At 44.3% G+C, this 22,500-nt stretch overlaps 1 protein-coding gene across 1 annotated transcript in view; it reads right to left on the minus strand.

Moving 5' to 3' along the window:
- LOC113635280 (protein unc-13 homolog C) overlaps nucleotides 1–22,500 on the minus strand; it is a 140,527-nt gene that overhangs the window by 24,853 nt on the left and 93,174 nt on the right. Inside the window, exons 23-25 of the mRNA XM_047822819.1 lie at nucleotides 22,257–22,380; nucleotides 21,631–21,690; nucleotides 13,150–13,230 (exon numbers count right to left, since the gene is read on the minus strand). Coding sequence (XP_047678775.1) covers nucleotides 13,150–13,230; nucleotides 21,631–21,690; nucleotides 22,257–22,380 — 265 coding nt within the window. The remainder of the gene's footprint in view (nucleotides 1–13,149; nucleotides 13,231–21,630; nucleotides 21,691–22,256; nucleotides 22,381–22,500) is intronic.

Consider the following 22,500-nt stretch of genomic DNA (forward strand, 5'->3'; position numbering starts at 1 on the left):
AGTTTTACACGGACTGTAAAGTATACAACACCACTGAAGTTTCACACGAGTGTATGCTTGAAAGGACAGAAAAGCTCACACGGTTTATATTAAAACGTTCGTTCCGACACTAAACTGTTTCTATAGCAACAGCTCCTACACAGGGACGTGTCGGCAGACATTCGCGTTATACACGGATTCAAAATCCTAGACATGAAGAAGTTTTCAGAAGGAGTTTTTATCATCTTTAGGAATTCATTATTCATTCATTCATTCATTTCCTACCGCTTATCCGAACTTCTCGGGTCACGGGGAGCCTGTGCCTATCTCAGGCGTCATCGGGCATTGAGGCAGGATACACCCTGGACGGCGTGCCAACCCATCACAGGGCACACACACAATCTCATTCACTCACAAACACTCACACACTACGGACATTTCCCAGAGCTGCCAATCAACCTACCATGCATGTCTTTGGACCGGGGCAGGAAAACTGTAGTTACCCTGAGGAAACCCTGAGGCACGAGCAGGAGAACATGCCAAACTCCACACACACAAGGTGGAGTTGGGAATCGAACCCCCCAACCCGGAGGGTGAGGCGAACAGTGCTAACCACTAAGCCACCGTGCCCACTAGTGTACATATTTCCATGTAATAATTTATTTTGGTCTCAGTAGTCACACATCTCCAATTAATAGTCATTAACCTCTAGAGCTAAATAGCTTGCTTGTAGAACTGAGATCGTTTGTCAGTGTGTGTTCCTCCTCATCCTCAATCAGCACATTAGCTAATTATAAAGTTCTTCATATGTTGGTTCAAGAGGATCTGAGCAAAGCAAACACAGTAAATATGGAGGAGGAAGCATTATTATAGCATTAGCATAAGGTTCTGCGATGCTCATCGATCGTTTATTCCAAACATACATTAACTTTAACTTTGTCAAGCATAAAAATGTTTTTCCCCTCCTAATGATTCGAAATAGTCGCTTCATGGATGCATCGTGTCACCAGAACTTAGCATAATCTCACGACTGAAAATCACAAGAGTCCTTCAAACCACCTGGTGTGTAAAAGTTGTGAATATTAGGTTTACGGTCCAGCGTTAACGTCTCGTAGCTTTAATACAGGTTTATTCCTATGAAGTGCTACTAAATCACTCATCATGTAGAATTCCTAATGAATTTGGCATGAGACTGGATTGACTCGGTGTCACCTGGGATGCGCATTTCATATATTCACACACCTGCTAAAACAAACTTCTACTGATGTACGAGAGCGATTTTTAGCGGCTCTGAAGAAGGCCGTGTCTAGTAATACAACCGATTTCTAGGGAAGCTTTTTAGAGGATCTAGGAGCAGTAAACTTCACAAAAAAACGGACGCGTCGTGATGTGCGCGTGAAAATGAGTTTTGTTGATGTAAATAGTGAAATCGAGACAAATAGTGCCAGAGCTTTTATATCTTAATAAGATTTTGTAAACAGATGAAAAGTGGTAAATGTACGCATGTAGTGAGAAACTCTCGAAGGACAATTTATTTAAACTGTCAGACTGCAGAAATATTGATGGCTTTTTAGTTTGCTTTGTAGAAGCATCAATTACCACAGCAGAATCTGGCAGAAGTCTGGTGCACCTACATCTACCTAGATCCAACAGAACCTGGTAGACTACATCTACCCTAGATCCACTAGAAGTCTGGTAGATCCAACAGAAGTCTGGTAGAACCTTACATTACCCTAGATCTCGACTAGACATCTGTAGATCCAGCAGAAGTCTGGTGCACATTTGAAATCTACCCTAGATCCACTAGAAGTCTTGGTAGAACCTTACATCTACCCTAGATCCACTAGAAGTCTGGTAGATCCAACAGAAGTCTGGTAGAACCTTAACACCTACCCTAGATCACTAGACATCTGGTAGATCCAGCAGAAGTCTGGTGCACCGTAAATCTACCCTAGATCCACTAGAAGTCTTGGTTGTAGAACCTACATCTACCCTAGATCCACTAGAAGTCTGGTAGATCCAGCAGAAGTCTGGTGCACCTTACATCTACCCTAGATCCACTAGAAGCTGGTAGATCCAGCAAAAGTCTGGTGCACCTTACATCTACACTAGATCCACTAGAAGTCTGGTAGATCAGCAGATGTCTGGTAGAACCTTACCATCTACCCTAGATCCACTAGAAGTTGGTAGATCCAGCAGAAGTCTGTGCACCTTCATCTACCTAGATCACAGAAGTTGGTAGATCCTGCAGAAGTCTGGTTGGTGCACCTTACATCTACTACCTAGATCCAAAAGAAGTCTGGTAGATCCAGCAGAACGTCTGGTGCACCTTCATCTACCTAGATCCACTAGAAGTCTGTAGATCCTGCAGAAGTGTGGTTGGTGCCACCTTACATCACCCTAGATCCACTAGAAGTCTGGTAGATTCTGCAGAAGTCTGGTGCACCTTACATCTACCCTAGATCCACTAGAAGTCTGGTAGATCCAGCAGAATTACTGGTGCACACTTACATCTACACTAGACACACCAGTGGTCTGTTAGTTCCACCGGAGGTCTGGAAGATTTACCACCCCAAGACTTACGGTTCCGCTCAGTTTGATATCGTGTATTTTGCAGCCCTTGTTCATGACACTGTACTGAGCACTGAAGTAGATCCTATACTCATCAGCATAGAATCATCGTAGTTCGTGTTGGGAAAACTCGGCAGTGTAACGAAAGCGTGCAAATAATAAAACAGAAGCGCCCAGGAGAGAACCTGTGGGACACCTGAGAAATTTGTAATCAGAATGAAATTTGTACTTGGCAGTAAAATAAACTAGAATTTGTCTGTGAGGTAGGATTTAATATAGTACCGGAATTTGTAGAGAGATGAGATATAAATATAAAGGAGGAGGGATACATCAACACAGACGGGAGCTCAGTAGAGAAAAAGAACCGCCCTTTTCGGGTCAGCGACAGACTTAGTAGAGCTGAGGGTCACAGATTAAGTGAGAACCAAGGACCATCTTTCTTCTTGATCATATTCTGGGTTTTCGTGGTTTAGACCAGAAGATAAAATCTATCATCCATCATTCATTCATCTTCTACCGCTTATCCGAACTTCTCGGGTCAATGGGAGCAATGTGCCTATCTCAGGCGTCATCAGCGCTACTGAGCCAGAGATACACACCGGACGGAAGACAAGTCAGCTCTGCCACCCATCACAGGGCACACACACTCTACATCACTCACACTCACAATAAAACACACGACTAGCGAGACAAAGTCACAGAGATGCACATATCAACCTACCATGCCATCAGTCTTGGACCGCATGGGAGACGAACCGCGTAGTCCCCGGAGCGAGAAACCCACCGAGGCACGGAAAGAGCGACATGCAAACTCCACACACACAAGCGCGAGAGACGACGGGGATCGACAACCCCCAACCTGGAGGTGTCGAGACGAACATGCTAACCACTTAAGCCACGTGCCACTGGGAGAAACACCATGCTGAGACATACAGCATGAACTCATTGATGAGGCCACAGAGTCGTATGTGGCCAAACTGACCATATGGTCTGTACTAGTACTAATACAGTCGACACTATGAAACCGAAGGGGCATCCATGAGGTCATACAAGGGAACGGATATCATGAGGATGGGAGCTGTGTGTGTGACGCTCTCCCATGGCGCCCCGTTCAGTACCCTCTCTCATTTGTATAAGTCATGCAGCCCAGTTATTAACATATTTTGATTGCAGTTGGTCTGCTTTCACTGTGTCTTGTGAGAAGGAAAGCGATTAATAGCCACTCACCCTTCCATGGTCAGGAGCCGTTCTATGGCAGGGAAATAAGAGGACTAAGATTAGCTCCGCCGTAACATGGCACAGAATAAAGTTAGAGTGAAGCATAAATGAGACACAATTGCTGTGTCATTTCTGTTGACTATCAGAAGTTGTGAGGTCACATCCCGTCCACAGCCAACCAGGTAAGGTATGATGGGTGTGTTAGAATTGTGTCGGTCTATATGCCAGTGCGTTTGTATGTCCTGTTTCTACCGGCTCCATCCGACCTCCAACTTCTTGTCGTTTATCTTTCATTTACTTATCCTTACTCAGTGTACTGTTGTGTTTTGCAAGCCGTTTCCATGTTCAGCCCGTCTTCTGCCACAGATCTTCTCGCAACGCAGCCTACAGGGGACAGGACTATGTAAGTTTAGTCGTTAATGAGGATCACTTCAGCTCACTATCATGTGAAAGTTAAGTGTTGCAGATGGAGTTTCCTTAATCAGACACAGGAGGAGAAGTAGAGAACTTCTCACTCGCCAAAGAGCCGCCCATCGTTTATTAACACACTTCATTAGAATAGAATGTTGTTGAGGCTTACCCAAAACCTCATTATTAATTAGTGTTAAAGAGTTCACCATGATTGCACTTTAGATAAGACTCCAAAAGAATTATCGCCATCAAACGATCGATAAGAAAATTGTCTATCGAAGCTTATATATTTAAAATATTCTATATTAGATATATATATCTAAGTATTTATATATTCAGATCATTATATATTTAGTATTTATATATGGAAGAGAGAGATGAGAAAATAGTTGACGAGAGGAAGAGGGAGAGCCGGCAGGAAGGCTTTTTTCCCTCTCTCCGCAGCTGAGGTGAGTAAGGTCTTGGTGGTAAGAGAGGCAGAGAGGAAAGAGAGGTTAGAGAGGAAACAGAGTCTTATTCTCCACTTCTATCTTCTTCCAGTCTTCTACTCTTCTATCTTGCACTATTCTCTCGTCCATCTTCTACTTTTCTCCCTTCCCTCACTCTCCTATTCTACTCTTTCTCTCTTGCCACCTCTTCTCTTTTCCCACTCTCTCTCTTCACTCTTCTCTTTCAGTTCTTCTCTCTTACGCTCTTCGTCTCTTCCACTCTTTCATATTTACTCTTCTCTTCATACTTACCCACCACATAGAGGTGATATCCTTTGTTTTCGGTTCTGCCCTAGTGGCTTGACAGTATGGCGTGTCGACTCACGTTTGTAAAACGATAACACTCTTCTTCATCCCGTTTATAAATACCAAGAGCGTCAGGCATGTTGTCACACATTGTGATGTTGAGTGACGTCCCCCCCTATTGTTCTGGTTCTTTTCTCCCGGCTCCCCCCCACACACATCGTATTTGTCACACAGATAAAACTTTCTTGACTTGTATCATATAGTTAAAAGCCGCAGCGTCCAAAATGTATTCAGTCCGCCACCGTTTCCGTCTCTATGGAATCGGTGCATGGATATTCGAGCGCGTCCCTCTTGCGTAGCTGTTCTCTTAGTCGAACCTGACACTTTACTCAGCCTAATCAAAATAAAAGGCGACACACAACAGCCAATCAAGAAGAATATGAACTTTACTGCGATTTTTCTGGGTTTTCTTTTAAGATTTTAACACAACATATCCCTTTCCCAATGAATTAGATTTTTTAATAAAAATACCCACATTCATTTCCCCCTAGTATTGAGTATGGAGTATTTTTGACTGGCAGATTTGAACATATCCTTATTTTTTTTTTATTTTTACCAACAGGATTCCTTTCACTTATGTTACTCTGTTGTTTTTTTCTCCCATGGAACACGTGTTCGACCTATCTTTTTGTCCTTTCACCCATTTTGTCTTCTACGTTACCCATTGTACCAACTCCTAATCCGTCTCCGGGTACTTATTGCTTTGCCCCCAATCATTGCTTTACCCCTCTTGCGGTTAGCTAAACATGAATACAAATGATAAAGGGTTAAAAAAAAAAAGGCAACCAAACAATTACAATAAACACCAGACAGAATCTGGGCGTAGTCTGCGTCATCTACCCATCCATGACCATATACCCCACACAACACACCACACACACCACATTTCACTAAACCACACAACTATCAGCATAATTGGATCACATACTTAGTTTAAAAGACTTTCCACTCATCTAGTTACCACAACGTACGCCTTTGTCAGTCTGACCACCGTTCCTACCATAGTTCATGTGAGTCATTTGCGATTCCTTGGTGTAAACTTGTGGTTTTCGTCCGCTTCGGTGGTGGGGGGGGGGGCAGTAGGGTATTAGTGGCAGCTGCGGTGTCTTCTGTCTACCAGAGCCCAGCATTTATGCTATAGTAACCCTTCATCTTGTGGTCTTATCTTTCGTATCAGATTGCCGTCATCAGTGAATTTGCCTTCGTTTTGTTTCCATTCCCTCCGCTCTTTTCATGCGACTACCCCCCCTTCTCTTACTATTTAAATCCCCCTCGAGGTTAGATTTTCCCCCAGACACAAAAACTTTCTATGCATTCTTTTCCCCGTTTCTCTCTCGCAATTTTTTTCTTATTGTTCCATCTGTTTTTTTAAGATTTTACAAGCAACAACTTGATTATGTAATTGTATTCTATTTTCTTTCCGATCCAGAATTTTTAGACAAACTCCGCCCCCATTGCCCCCATCCAACACACCCCTTTCCCCACTATACTTACACTTTCCCCTGCCCCCGGATCGGAAATGACCTTTTCAGGCCGCTGTATTCTCTACTTGAGCCATGAGGCAGTACAAGTATTTGTTACCCCGCGACACTGTTAGGCTTGTCGACCCTTCCCCCCTTTCGGACCATTATTCGCAACACGGCATGTATAACATCAGGACCCGCGAGGAGATCTGTTAAGTCACGTTCAATACATGCATCAGTCGAGGATGATTCTATGAACCATAACCCATTTGTTTAAGCTTGTGTGCTGAAAATCTTGTACGACTTTTTGTCCTTTAATTTTCACCCCTGACATGAAGCGTAGACAAACGGTTAAAATAAACTACTCGTCCATTGAACACCAAGCTAGCGCTCACACTACTGTACGCTTCCTCTAGTACACAAAGCACATCCTCTGGTGCTAGCCGGACCACCCGATATCGAACGTCTCATCTGTCTGCATCTGTGTTAGACACTCGAACCATTCCCCCCCACAGCACTTTTTTCCCACGCTCGATCCAATCGCCCTCCCCATCTTTAAACCCAAACATCTCTTGAGATATTTACAGCGCATAACAATCGCACCGCTTTTACTCTCTACTACTTACCGCCCAATCAGTTCTCAGCCTACATCTCAGTGATGACGGTTATAACCTCCATCACGCAATAAAGCCACTTAAACCTTCCTGATGCTTCGGTCCTAATAAATCGCACGGCAATAACGCACCCCCTTTGCCAAATCCCCTAAAAATCCCGCTAGACTTTCTTCTTCCAACAGAATTACTTTCTGACCTTGGGAAACTCGGCCCGTGCTATACTCTTTTCTCTTTTGACCGCACATCCCCCCGGAATCTGTGGGCTTGTGTCCGTGTACACAAGTTCGCAATCCATCACTTGCGCCGCTTTCCGTTCTCTCACCTTCCCCCCGCTCCCAGCCCCACGGTGCCCCACCCTTTCACTTACTCTTCACCCCTTTTGCTCACCCGGATCCCTCCTTTTTATCCCACGCCGACCCCACCTCCTCCCCTGCCCCCCCCTTCTCTTTGTCCCTCTAGGCCCCCCCACGTTTTACCTCCCGGCCATTGGTTGAAACTTTAATCCAGCCGCTACTCGACTCCCCCGTCACGACCGCCCTTTTTTATCAAGCTTTTACCAAGGAAACACCAGACGGGGCCACCCCCATCATTAATTTAATATCGGAGGCTCCCAACCACCCACCCCCATCCTTTATGGTTAGTTGTAATAATAAACACTGCTCCGTCGTGCTTAGAATTTAGAAATCCACACATGATAGGGGAAGTTATTTATGCGCTATCTTGTCTACAGCGAATACAATATATTATTACTATCTCAGGAGTCATTTCGGGCATCGACGGCAGCACTACATTCCTGACGGCAGTGCCAACCAATCCCACAGGGCACACACAAACACTCTACCTTAACACACACACACACAATCCACACATCCACACACAACACACCACACACCCACACACACACATATAACATTCTGCACACACATCTAAGGACCCAATTTTACCAGGGTAGATGCCCAACTCACCACCTACCTACAATTGTCTATTACCCCCTGTTCTTTTTTTGGAACGGCCCCCTCCTCCGGGAGTGACCCCATCACCGGCAGTACCGGAGGAACCCCCGAGGACGGGTGACGGAAATCTTCTTTTCCATATCAATTATTCACCACATTCCCCTTTTTCAATTCCTTCTTTTTTTCCTAAGTGAATTGACTACTGAAATTAGATTCGACTAGCTAAAGACCCGCGACATCTGTAGAGCTATACGGACATTGTTTAGAACCGCCGTTACGAACCAGTTAGAACCAGTTTGATTTTTTTTATGATATGTCGTTACAATCTGGTGGTCATCTGTTTATCCGCTTGGTTGCAGTGGTTTTAGTGTCACCTGACTAAGGTGTATTGCCACTCTATTGTCATACAGCACTAGCTAGTCGCAGAGCTTCACCGGACCACTTGTTATAGACGCACGGGAGCTATGTAACAGTCTCAGAATCGGTAGAACCAGTTTTTTCACGCCCAACACCCTAAACCTTTTTATTTAAATTTTCATTGGAGAGATCGAAAAAAACCACTCACGCACACACCACTACTCTGTAATATCATCATTATACGCTCTAATATAATACCTATATAAGTCTTAACACGCGAACTTACCATTGGTTGTCCACGACCATGCCAGCTACTCGCTTGTCCCGACCATCTTTACTTTCTGTAACTGAGATGTGTAACTGGTCATGCCTTCGCATGTGACATTGGACAGAATTTCAGATGATAGATTGAGTCCCCTTTATCCATGTTTTTGCACATTTTTATCTCATTGTTTTATACATGACTGAGTCACATTGACGTGTTAAGGGCTTGCTGTCAGGGTGCCCATGACATGTGTGCACCTTAGTGGACGTAGGAATATCATACCTCACAAACTTCCCGATTGTGTTTCTTCTATCTGCCTAATTCACAATTAATCACTAGACTATACCACCACTCCCACAGCTCTCACTGATAGATGCATAACTTCTGGGTAAAGACAGAGCCCTTGGCGGTTAAAACTCCTGCTTTTATATTACGAGACCCGTGGACTTCATACATCGTTCGCTTTTTGTTGTGTTAACGTAACCCCATGCTCACCTGCTAATTAGCTATATAAATCACATCATTCAGATATTAATTGTAGAAATTTCAGTTTGCATTTTTGTATTTTTCTTTCGAACATCCTGACTACGGTTTTCTCTCTCCGGGGGACCGTCGCAACCAGATCGCGACGACACCTGTGAAGATTCAGATGCACACCCCCAACCAGCCACCCAGAGAAGACGCGTTCCCTGGCCACAGCGTCACCCATACCCAACCACACCCACCTGACAGTACAAGACTATGAGCAGAACACATGGGCCCCCCCCCCCCCCCCCACACATCCGCCCCAAGCCGCCGTGACACAAACACACCCCATGGGTGACCCTTATACCTACCACCTCACCCATGTCAAACCCACTATGTTTCTGTGCTTCAGCACACTAGAGTCCCCGAACGGGTACTTTCGTGCCCTGTCAGCGCTCGTAACACATGTCCTCGTAAACTGTATTTTTTATTGCTATTCACCTATCGTCTCCTATAACTGTCTTATATTGGAACCAAACATTGACGTAGTAGTCAAGCCAGATCGGCTGGCTGGCCGTCAGCCGGACTATAAGAATCCCTATTCTTTCGTTCTGTCTGTCATCGGGAAGGCGATGATGATTTATAGACGGAGGGGGTGTTCAGAAAAGACCCGAACTACAACGTCGACACACCACGCTGTATCGCTGACTACGCGACATTCTTTCAACAGGCTGTCTCACTTCACTTTTTTTCCCTTTTGTTCCATAGTGACGCTGTATCCATTTACGGCTACAGCCGGGGTTTGTACCCCATTTTTGCACTTACCTACGAACGCTTTTCTTTGGGATCAGGGCAACCACCTTTTTCTCAACCCCACATTCACAACGTGCCGCCCACCCTCACCCATCACTTCCACTACCTTACCCCATCCATCCCACCCTCCTAAAGACCTTTTCTATTCTCTACTACACCATCAACAACACCCTACCTACCCAATAACATTTATTCCCTCATCCCACCACCACCTTCCTTTCATTCCTCTACCACCCCACCGCAGTTTTTCTTCTTCTTTCCGGTTTCCTGGTCGCGCGCCGCCTCCTTTTTTTTTTCCCGCCCCGCTTTTTCATCTCCAGCGCGACAAACGTCCACCCCCATTGTTCCCCTTGTTTTCTCGATTCGCCCTCTTTCTACCAGCCTTTTACGCTTAATCTTGCATCAATTGACGACTACCCTTTATTGTATACGCTATTAACATATCCACAGGACTCTGTAACCCCACCAGCATCACATGACGCAGTGCGTCATCAGGGTACCCTCATTCGGAAGGTAACGGCCGGTGCCTGTCGCGCTCCCCCCCCCGATTTTTTGAGTGAAGGTTATAGACCCCCCTCGCCGGTTTATCCTACCTATATGCTGATATAAGTCTATTCTCTATAATGAAATCATCTCTCAGTCTCGCTCTCTATCATCTTCTTTGTCTTGTTTACCAGTTCTTTCTCCCCCCCCCTGTACCTGACTGTCTCATATTCGTTCTCTTCTCTCTTTACTCTTTGTGGCTTTCTTTGTTCTTCTCTCTGTCTCTTTGTTCATTTATTTGGGTGTGTGGGCGTGTGTGGAGCTACTACTACTTTGATCTCTGTATCTCTCTCATGTTCTCATAAACTACTCTCTCAGCATTCTAGGAGATCTTCTCTCTCTCTGCTGCCTACTTTACGTCTCTTGGTGCATCGAGACTTTCTCTCTCTTGCTCACAATTGACCAGTCTGTCTCTACCTCTCTCTCTCTCTCGCTCTCTCTCATCTCACTGCTAGTCTTCTTGTCCGCTACGCTGCTGTGTACTCCGGTACTCTCATATACCCAGGTATGCGTCTCATCCTAAGCTGTCGTTTACTTCTCGTCATTTGTCTTTCTTGGAGTATGTATGTCCTCTCTCAGGTATACTCTGTAGTACACTTTGTCTCTGTATCTGATACCTCTCTCTCTCTCTCTCTCTATCTCTTTCTTTCTCTCTGTGTGTCTCTGTCTCTCTCTCTCTCTCTATCTCACACTCCCTGTCTCTCTCTCTCTCTCTCTCTCTCTCTCTCTCTCTCTCTCTCTCTCTCTCTCTGTATCTCTCTCTCTTTGTCTCTTAGTCTTTCTTGTTCTCTCTCTCTCACTTTCTGTCTTTCTCTCTTTGTCTTTCTTGTTTTCTCTCTCTCTCTCTCTCTCTCTCAGTATGTTATGTATGTTATGTATGTACAGTATGTTATGTATGTACAGTATGTTATGTATGTACAGTATGTTATGTATGTACAGTATGTACAGTATGTTATGTATGTACAGTATGTTATGTATGTACAGTATGTTATGTGTGTTATGTATGTACAGTATGTACAGTATGTTATGTATGTACAGTATGTTATGTATGTACAGTATGTACAGTATGTTATGTATGTACAGTATGTTATGTATGTACAGTATGTACAGTATGTTATGTTATAAATGTTAGCGTCTGACTGGTGATTACTAACAGACTGATGAATGATGCTGAGGGTCAGAACACGTGTGTGTTTTATTTCATTTGTGACAGAACAGGAATCTGATCTCTACGAGTTGGTGCTTTCTATACATGAAACAACAATCTAATCTAACTGCAGAGCTGAGGAGATGGATGTTCCTTATGGCTTCAGGAAATGTTAAATTTTGTCCAAAAGTATTGACTCTTTTGGAAGAAATCAATCTGAAACGACTTCTTTTTCAATCCGAAGTGCACTTTAAAGCTCTTTTACCTGGAATTGACGGCTGCAGGAATGCAATCAGCTCTTAGTTTAGGGATGGTGAGTCTGTGTCTCACACACACACACACACACACACACATACACACACACACACACCGTGGGTTTGTAAGAGGAACAATTCCCCCAGCTGGGTTTTTAATCCTGCAGCTGTAAAAGTTCTGAACTGTTCTTATTACACACCACAGGTTTGATTTGTTTTACTGCTTGTTTATCTGGATGTTTTATTTTTCTGTTCTGTTTTATAAAATCCCTTTTGTTTCATTAGCAGGATGGAGTGATGTAGTGTGATGTAGAATGATGGAGTTAATGGTCCCACCCACTGAGATGAATGGTTTATTCCCTTTAAATAAAAACTAATCACCAACAATGTTTTTCATTCATCATACTTTTTATCCATTTTTAGTTACATTTAATGCTGTTAAACATCCAAGAACCTCTCACTCCCATTACAGCAGCTGTGGACTGACGTTCCATCACCAGCCTTTATATTTTATTTTATTTAAACTTTTTAAGTTAATAAGTCATTAAATATATCATTAATATAATAAAACGCTGTATTTGCTACTTAGCAGTGCTACACATGTTAATCTCAGTCACCGGGCCTTCGGTTTTTGGCTTTTAAACTCTTTTAATTGGTTCCTCTGCTCTGAATGCTAATGAGGAACATCCTGGCTCTGTGATTGGTCAGAAAGTGAGGTATCAGGAGGAGACGGTTGCCTAGGAGACTGAATTGGTTTCTGTCCTCTGGCACTGACACAGAGAGCGTTTTAAAAGTAAAAAGTACTCTGTTTACATGTGTGTGTGTTTGTGTGTGTGTGTGTGTGTGTGTGTGTGTGTGTGTGTGTGTGTTTGTGTGTTTGTGTGTGAGAGAGAGAGAGAGACAGAGACAGCATCAGTACCCACAGGACACCGAGAGGTCGTGTTGCCACCTCACACCTTCACAGTGAGTGTTCTCACCATGCATAACAAGGTCAGACTTCCATCTGCTTCCCAAAATAGCTCACACACACACACACACACACACACACACACACACACACACACACACACACACACACACACACACACACACATTTTTACCCATTTTAAGAGAGACAACCATCTGTTGTGGGGTTCTACTTAGAACCATTACAGGTTTTCCCAGAAGGAAAAACTATTTGAACGCTTTTTCCAAGAATTAGTCCAGCTGTGCTTGGAAGAGTGAAGAGAAAGAATTTGCACCTGGAATAATAAGAGGAAGAAGCAATAGTCACAAGGAAAGAGAGGAAGAGTTTAGAGGTACCTTGATGGTGGGAAGCACGAGGTCCATGGCTGCACACTGGCGAGGCGTCAGGCTGCGAGTCTCCTCACGAGTCACATGCTCCTGAGGAGAGAGAAAGAAAAGAGAGAGAGAGATTAAAAAAGTAAATTCTATGAAACCAACAGGAGTGACAGAAGCATTACTGTCGTTATTTTTTATTTCACACAAGAGCTAAAATATTACACACCGTTACACTTGCAGTTTTGGAGTTCAATAACAAGACTTCTGATTGGACAGAGATTGAGTACTACTACTACTACTAACAACTTCTGATTGGTCAGAGATTGAGTAACTTTTTCTGATTGGTCAGAGATTGAGTAACGTCTTCTGATTGGTCAGAGATTGAGTAAAGTCTGTCAGAGATCGAGTAACAACTTCTGATTGGTCAGAGATTGAGTAACGTCTGTCAGAGATTTAGTAACGTCTTCTGATTGGTCAGAGATTGAGTAACGTCTTCTGATTGGTCAGAGATTGAGTAACGTCTTCTGATTGGTCAGAGATTGAGTAACGTCTTCTGATTGGTCAGAGATTGAGTAACGACTTCTGATTGGTCAGAGATTGAGTAACGTCTTCTGATTGGTCAGAGATTGAGTAACGTCTTCTGATTGGTCAGAGATTGAGTAACGTCTTCTGATTGGTCAGAGATTGAGTAACGTCTTCTGATTGGTCAGAGATTGAGTAACGACTTCTGATTGGTCAGAGATTGAGTAACGTCTTCTGATTGGTCAGAGATTGAGTAACGTCTTCTGATTGGTCAGAGATTGAGTAACGTCTTCTGATTGGTCAGAGATTGAGTAAAGTCTGTCAGAGATCGAGTAACAACTTCTGATTGGTCAGAGATTGAGTAACGAGTTCTGATTGGTCAGAGATTGAGTAACGTCTGTCAGAGATTTAGTAACGTCTTCTGATTGGTCAGAGATTGAGTAACATCTTCTGATTGGTCAGAGATTGAGTAACGTCTTCTGATTGGTCAGAGATTGAGTAACGTCTTCTGATTGGTCAGAGATTGAATAACGTCTGTCAGAGATTGAGTAACGTCTTCTGATTGGTCAGAGATTGAGTAACGACTTCTGATTGGTCAGAGATTGAGTAACGTCTTCTGATTGGTCAGAGATTGAGTAACGTCTTCTGATTGGTCAGAGATTGAGTAACGTCTGTCAGAGATTGAGTAACGTCTTCTGATTGGTCAGAGATTGAGTAACGTCTTCTGATTGGTCAGAGATTGAGTAACGTCTTCTGATTGGTCAGAGATTGAGTAACGTCTGTCAGAGATTGAGTAACGTCTTCTGATTGGTCAGAGATTGAGTAACGTCTTCTGATTGGTCAGAGATTGAGTAACGACTTCTGATTGGTCAGAGATTGAGTAACGACTTCTGATTGGTCAGAGATAGAGTAACGTCTGTCAGAGATTGAGTAACGACGTCTGATTGGTCAGAGAATGAGTAACGACTTCTGATTGGTCAGAGAATGAGTAACGACTTCTGATTGGTCAGAGACTGAGTAACGACTTCTGATTGGTCAGAGATAGAGTAACGTCTGTCAGAGATTGAGTAACAACGTCTGATTGGTCAGAGATAGAGTAACGACGTCTGATTGGTCAGAGATCGCGTGATGACTTCTGACAGGCTTACAGTACATGTCATTGTATTTGACCTCACCTCATGAGAATTCAAAGCTAACTCTTGTATAGTCCCAACACTGGAGAAATGAATCATCATTAACCAGATCCAACTCGTTAGCAGCTTAATCACTTCAGCCCCTTTGGGACTGTTGAGATCTTCCACCACACTTCTTTTGCTTTAGCTGTTCTGTGTGAGTTGTGTGTGTTAGTCAGCTGCACGTCTTTGTAAGATGAAGTGAAAGCACAGCAGATTACACACAGCTGACCCACTTCCAAGTCCAGCATTAGCATTCATGTAGAAAAATCCTGGGTCTTGCATCCACAGGATCCTGGCAGTGAACCAGGAGGAGCAGCATGATGGCCTGCACCACCCACAGCTGATGCTGCACCATCACAAACACACACTCATTTATTTTTCTCGTCACTGTTCGCTCATGTACACATTACAAATGAAAATGACTCTGTTGGAAGGTGTGATGCAATCGTACTGAGATGAGAGGAGAGCAAACTGATTACAAATCTAATTAAAGTTGTGAAGTCCAAACACAACCAAACAATTTGTGTTACGCGTGTGGATTCCTCACACTGAGACAACAAGACATGGTTCATGAAAGATTTAAAGCCAATACAGTACGACTGAACATGCTTACATGATCACACCAAATCAAACAGAATGTAATAAAAGGCCAAAATTAATCTCCCTGAGACAAAGACCACACACAGGCCACACCTCCTTCACTAATACTGACACACAGGCCACACCTCCTTCACTAATACTGAGACACACAGGCCACACCTCCTTCATTAATACTGAGACACACAGGCCACACCTCCTTCACTAATACTGAGACACACATACACAGGCCACACCTCCTTCACTAATACTGAGAAACACAGGCCACACCTCCTTCACTAATACTGAGACACACAGACACAGGCCACACCTCCTTCACTAATACTGAGACACACAGACACAGGCCACACCTCCTTCACTAATACTGAGACACACAGACACAGGCCACACCTCCTTCACTAATACTGAGACACACAGACACAGGCCACACCTCCTTCACTAAAACACAGACACACAGGCCACACCTCCTTCACTAATACTGAGACACACAGACACAGGCCACACCTCCTTCACTAATACTGAGACACACAGGCCACACCTCCTTCACTAATACTGAGACACACAGACACAGGCCACACCTCCTTCACTAATACTGAGACACACAGGCCACACCTCCTTCACTAATACTGAGACACACAGGCCACACCTCCTTCACTAATACTGAGACACACAGGCCACACCTCCTTCACTAATACTGAGACACAGAGACACAGGCCACACCTCCTTCAATAATACTGAGACACAGAGACACAGGCCACACCTCCTTCACTAATACTGAGACACACAGGCCACACCTCTTTCAATAATACTGAGACACACAGACACAGGCCACACCTCCTTCACTAATACTGAGACACCCAGGCCACACCTCCTTCACTAAAACTGAGGCACACAGGCCACACCTCCTTCCCTAAAACTGAGGCACACAGGCCACACCTCCTTCACTAGACAGAAGCACAGCTCTAGAGAAAACTCGCCTGCTCAGAAGAAAACAGAACGTTCTAGCCTCAATTTCAGCGTTTCAATTTTAAAGATTCCGAGTAAAATCTCATTCCAGAAGTGACTCGAGCGATGAAACTTCAGTTGGATTTAATCATCCCAGCCGACGGCGGCTAACGCTCGGCGCTAGTAAGCTAGCTCGGTGCTAATAACCCTCCACAGCAATCACAGCAGACATGTTTTCCAGCAATCTGCCACATATTAAAGCCCTGAGTGAACAGATGGTCATAAAGCAGTTGTATTGAAAAGGTTGTCCATCGATTTTCCCCTGGTGAAAGGTCACCGTTTCAGTGCTCTGACTAAAGCAATAACTCACTCTCTGTCTGGGTGGATTGATTAAATGTCCAGAGAGCTTGATCAGACCTGACGGAGTCTAATTATAAATTAATAATACACGTCTATAGAGGCTCCACGCCTTCGCTAATCAGATCAACCGGTTTAGCATCTTAGGTGGTCAAAACTACTGGAACAAACCTCGTTTAGATCTTATCTTCTAATCGTACTATTTTCCTGCTGTTTTTTCTCCTCAGGTGATGATTCTTTACTAGCATGAAAGCTAACATGTGCTTCCTCTATCACACGTGAAACCAGACGTCTTCATCGGAGTGTGACGCACTCGGAAGAAAACGCTAACGATCCTCTTCTGCTTACATCTGCTCACAATTGTCTAGCGTCACTGTGATTGGCAGGGAAGAGAGAGAAGGCCCCGCCCACACACCGATCACACAGGGTCTGCAATCTATGTTTCCTGGAACCACGTTCTTGTTCTTCGTAGATAACTTTAAAAAATCAGATGGATGGAAGTGTGTTTGTTGTTAATCTGTAAATAACACAGATGATTCTTGGCCTGATGTTTTGACAGCGACTTGACGTGAGCTAGCATTCGTTTCCAGGCATTAGCGGCCGCTTGTTAGCGCCGAGCGGCTTCGTGACTGATGAATTGTTTTCTAAAAGGAGGACCAAAGGGAAAAATAACATTGAGAACGCTTCAAGCAGAAATAAAAAAAACCAAAAAAAACAAAAACAAGGAGCAATGGCGCTTGTCGCCATAGGAACCGTGACGCAAATCCAGACCGGGGGCGGCTGGTGATCTTAGCGCGTAGGCATAAAGTACTGTTTGTTTTCAAAGACAATCCATAGACAGTGTAGACTTTGCTTTGTCTAAAGTTTGATTATTGCACAGCACCCTGAATAACTGATCACAGAACAGTGATACCCCTAACCCTAACCCTAACCCTTACCCTAACCCTAACCCTAACCCTTACCCTAACCCTTACCCTAACCCTAACCCTAACCCTTACCCTAACCCTAACCCTAACCCTTACCCTAACCCTTACCCTAACCCTAACCCTTACCCTAACCCTTATCCTAACCCTAACCCTTACCCTAACCCTTACCCTTACCCTAACCCTAACCCTTACCCTAACCCTAACCCTAACCGAACACATGTCATGCATATCAATGACTTTTTTGTAAATTTGGGTTTTTAAAAATAGGTTTAGGTGTTTATATAATTTATATAAAGTGCTGTAAAGAAACATGGTGTATGGTTTGGAAAGTGTTGCTTGAATGATGTAGTAAGATGTGGTGTAGGTGTAGAGAGGTGTAATGTTAAAACGAACCCACAGCCTGAAGGTAAAAGTATCGGTGTTGTATATCCTAAAGATCTAACAGACCACCAGGAGGAGGTGAGCAGGTATCATGCCACCAGCCCGGATCTGTAATGTGATGCGCTGGAGCCTAACGCCGCAATTACTGAGCAACTCAGCAGAGCAGCAGGCGATAACAAGGTGACAGAAAAGGTGGAGCAGAGCTGGGGTGCGTCAGAAATACAGGAGACAGGGAAGGAGAGGAAGGAATGTATAGAAAGAGAATCAAGGGTAAGAGTGAAGAAATGAGAAGGGGAAAAGAGAGGAGCGTTTGCATGCAGATCAGACGTAATGAAAAATAGCGGTGTGAAACACCCTGCAGCTTTCTCAACAGCACCACCTGTTTCACACATTTTATTCCCTCTATTCCTGTGTCTCTACTTCTCTAGGGAACTCTCAGAAAAACTGTGAATCCATTGTTTGTTCATCCTTTAAATGCTAAACATGCACTGGCTTTGCAAATGTGTGGGCTGGGAAAAGGGTTCGATTTAGCAAATTATTCTGAACAAATAATTCTGTGGTAATAAAACAACAAAACACATTCATATGCACTCAGTATGCATTATAAATATTTACTAAATACAGCTCCGTGCACGCTCACAGTATATTACAGTACAGCACCGTGCACGCTCACAGTATATTACAGCACAACGCCGTGCACGCTCACAGTATATTTCAGTACAGTGCCGTGCACGCTCACAGCTTATTACAGTACAGCACCGTGCACGCTCACAGTATATTACAGTACAGCGCCGTGCACGCTCACAGCTTATTACAGTACAGCACCGTGCACGCTCACAGCTTATTACAGTACAGCACCGTGCACGCTCACAGTATATTACAGTACAGCACCGTGCACGCTCACAGTATATTACAGCACCGTGCACGCTCACAGTATATTACAGTACAGCACCGTGCACGCTCACAGTATATTACAGTACAACGCCGTGCACGCTCACAGTATATTACAGTACAACGCCGTGCACACTCACAGTATAGCACCGTGCACGCTCACAGTATATTACAGTACAGCACCGTGCACGCTCACAGTATATTACAGTGCAGCACCGTGCACGCTCACAGTATATTACAGTACAAGACTGTGCACGCTCACAGCTTATTACAGTACAGCACCGTGCACGCTCACAGTATATTACAGTACAACACTGTGCACGCTCACAGTATGTTACAGTACAGCACCGTGCACACTCACAGTAAATTACAGTACAGCACCGTGCACTTTCACAGTATATTACAGTACAGCACCGTGCACACTCACAGTAAATTACAGTACAACACCGTGCACGCTCACAGTATATTACAGTACAGCACCGTGCACGCTCACAGTATATTACAGTACAGCACCGTGCACGCTCACAGTATATTACAGTACAACGCCGTGCACGCTCACAGTATATTTCAGTACAGCGCCGTGCACGCTCACAGTATATTACAGTACAGCGCCGTGCACGCTCACAGTATATTACAGTACAGCACCGTGCACGCTCACAGTATATTACAGTACAGCGCCGTGCACGCTCACAGTATATTACAGTACAGCACCGTGCACGCTCACAGTATATTACAGTACAGCGCCGTGCACGCTCACAGTATATTACAGTACAGCGCCGTGCACGCTCACAGTATATTACAGTACAGCGCCGTGCACGCTCACAGTAAATTACAGTACAGCGCCGTGCACTTTCACAGTATATTACAGTACAGCACCGTGCACGCTCACAGTAAATTACAGTACAGCACCGTGCACGCTCACAGTAAATTACAGTACAGCGCCGTGCACGCTCACAGTATATTACAGTACAGCGCCGTGCACGCTCACAGTATATTACAGTACAGCACCGTGCACGCTCACAGTATATTACAGTACAGCACCGTGCACGCTCACAGTATATTACAGTACAGCGCCGTGCACGCTCACAGTATATTACAGTACAGCACCGTGCACGCTCACAGTATATTACAGTACAGCGCCGTGCACGCTCACAGTAAATTACAGTACAGCACCGTGCACTTTCACAGTATATTACAGTACAGCACCGTGCACTTTCACAGTATATTACAGTACAGCACCGTGCACTTTCACAGTATATTACAGTACAGCACCGTGCACGCTCACAGTAAATTACAGTACAGCGCCGTGCACGCTCACAGTATATTACAGTACAGCGCCGTGCACGCTCACAGTATATTACAGTACAGTGCCGTGCACGCTCACAGTATATTACAGTACAGCGCCGTGCACGCTCACAGTATATTACAGTACAACGCCGTGCACGCTCACAGTATATTTCAGTACAGCGCCGTGCACGCTCACAGTATATTACAGTACAGCACCGTGCACGCTCACAGTATATTACAGTACAGCACCGTGCACGCTCACAGTATATTACAGTACAACGCCGTGCACGCTCACAGTATATTACAGTACAACGCCGTGCACGCTCACAGTATATTACAGTACAGCGCCGTGCACGCTCACAGTATATTACAGCACAACGCCGTGCACGCTCACAGTATATTTCAGTACAGTGCCGTGCACGCTCACAGTATATTACAGTACAGCACTGTGCACGCTCACAGTATATTACAGTACAGCGCCGTGCACGCTCACAGTATATTACAGTACAGCACCGTGCACGCTCACAGTATATTACAGTACAGCACCGTGCACGCTCACAGTATATTACAGTACAGCACCGTGCACGCTCACAGTATATTACAGTACAGCACCGTGCACGCTCACAGTATATTACAGTACAGCACCGTGCACGCTCACAGTATATTACAGTACAGCACCGTGCACGCTCACAGTATATTACAGTACAGCGCCGTGCACGCTCACAGTATATTACAGTACAACGCCGTGCACGCTCACAGTATATTACAGTACAGCACCGTGCACGCTCACAGTATATTACAGTACAGCACCGTGCACGCTCACAGTATATTACAGGACAGCACCGTGCACGCTCACAGTATATTACAGGACAGCACATGCACTCTTTATATATTTTTTATCTATGTTTCTATTTTTCTTTTATTGATAGAATGGAGGTTAGAGTGCAGGCAGAAATACAAGGCTATGACTGACTGTGATTGAAGTGTTTCAGTAAACACACACACACACACACACACACACACACACACACACACACACACACACACACACACAAATATAGGAGTTGCCATGATTTGCTTTAACAGTTGTATACGAAAGCTCCTGACAGCTCCTTGGAAATAAAACAATGCTCTCAGGCTGCAAACTGTTTTTTTAAGTAAGGTTTTCATTTAGAAATCTTTCTCCAAGTCAAGTGGAAAACTACACAAGTACACGTTTTTTATTTGTTTGGCGCTAACACATAACTCACAGCCCATAACCAAATCAACATTATTCATTAATAGCCAGCAGTGCAAACTACATACTGTATAAATCATCATATATATATGGATGTGATGCTGTGGTGCTTTGTTGTCATGAGAGACAGGGACACCGTATAAATCATTGAACCGTATACAACACAAACGAGCATCTTTCTTACCTTCAGCTTGGAGAGCTGGCCCAGGTCCTTGGCTGCACTAAAGATCATCTGAGCTCCTTGCTGTGGAGAAAAAAAAACACACACGCAGAAGTTAAAGGAGTCATGAACATGTCACTGGAAGTGAAATCTGGTCACATTGTGGTTCATTAGCGTGGGCTGGATTTGTGGAGCTGCTCAGGGCATTCGGCACTATGAACATCTGAACATCTCAAATCAAACGCAGAGGACGATGGGACGTCTCGTTAGTCTGTCAGGAACATGGGTCTCCCAGATGTCCTGCTCAACACAGGCTGTACGGAGCGTTGGAAACATGCTCTTTATCTATTAACGTGTCTCATAGCGGTCTTATTTTATATACAAAAACATTCGAGTGTATTAATATCATACTAATGCTTCAAAAAGTTGACACTCATTACATTACATTTACAGCATTTAGCTTTTGAGGGTTAAGGACCAACCAACCAACAGAGGCACCTTGGTGGACCTGGGATTGAAACTCACAACCTTCCGAGATGTAATCCGATGCCTTAATCACTAGGCTACTATCAGCAACAGTTAGTACTAGTACTACTAAAACGACTAGTAGGACGAAACCCACTGCTACTCCAGCTGTTCGAGCTGCTTACTGTTTGGTCAGACAGCGGCGGCAGGACAATCTGCCTCTCGATGGTGTTCAGGACGATTTTCCACAGCTCCTTCAGCACACGCTTCAGCACCGTCTTCTCACAGATCTTAGCGAAGAGGATGAGACTGTAGGAGGAAGGAGCAGAGCGTAAGAATAATAAGTACCCGAGGAACAGAAGTATTGTCATTACAGCCTCTTCATCTGTTCCCCACAGACTCCAGGGAACAACTCCTCCACATTAACAT

Source organism: Tachysurus fulvidraco, chromosome 13, assembly GCF_022655615.1.
Source record: "Tachysurus fulvidraco isolate hzauxx_2018 chromosome 13, HZAU_PFXX_2.0, whole genome shotgun sequence".
In the NCBI taxonomy this organism is placed as follows: Eukaryota; Metazoa; Chordata; class Actinopteri; order Siluriformes; family Bagridae; genus Tachysurus; species Tachysurus fulvidraco.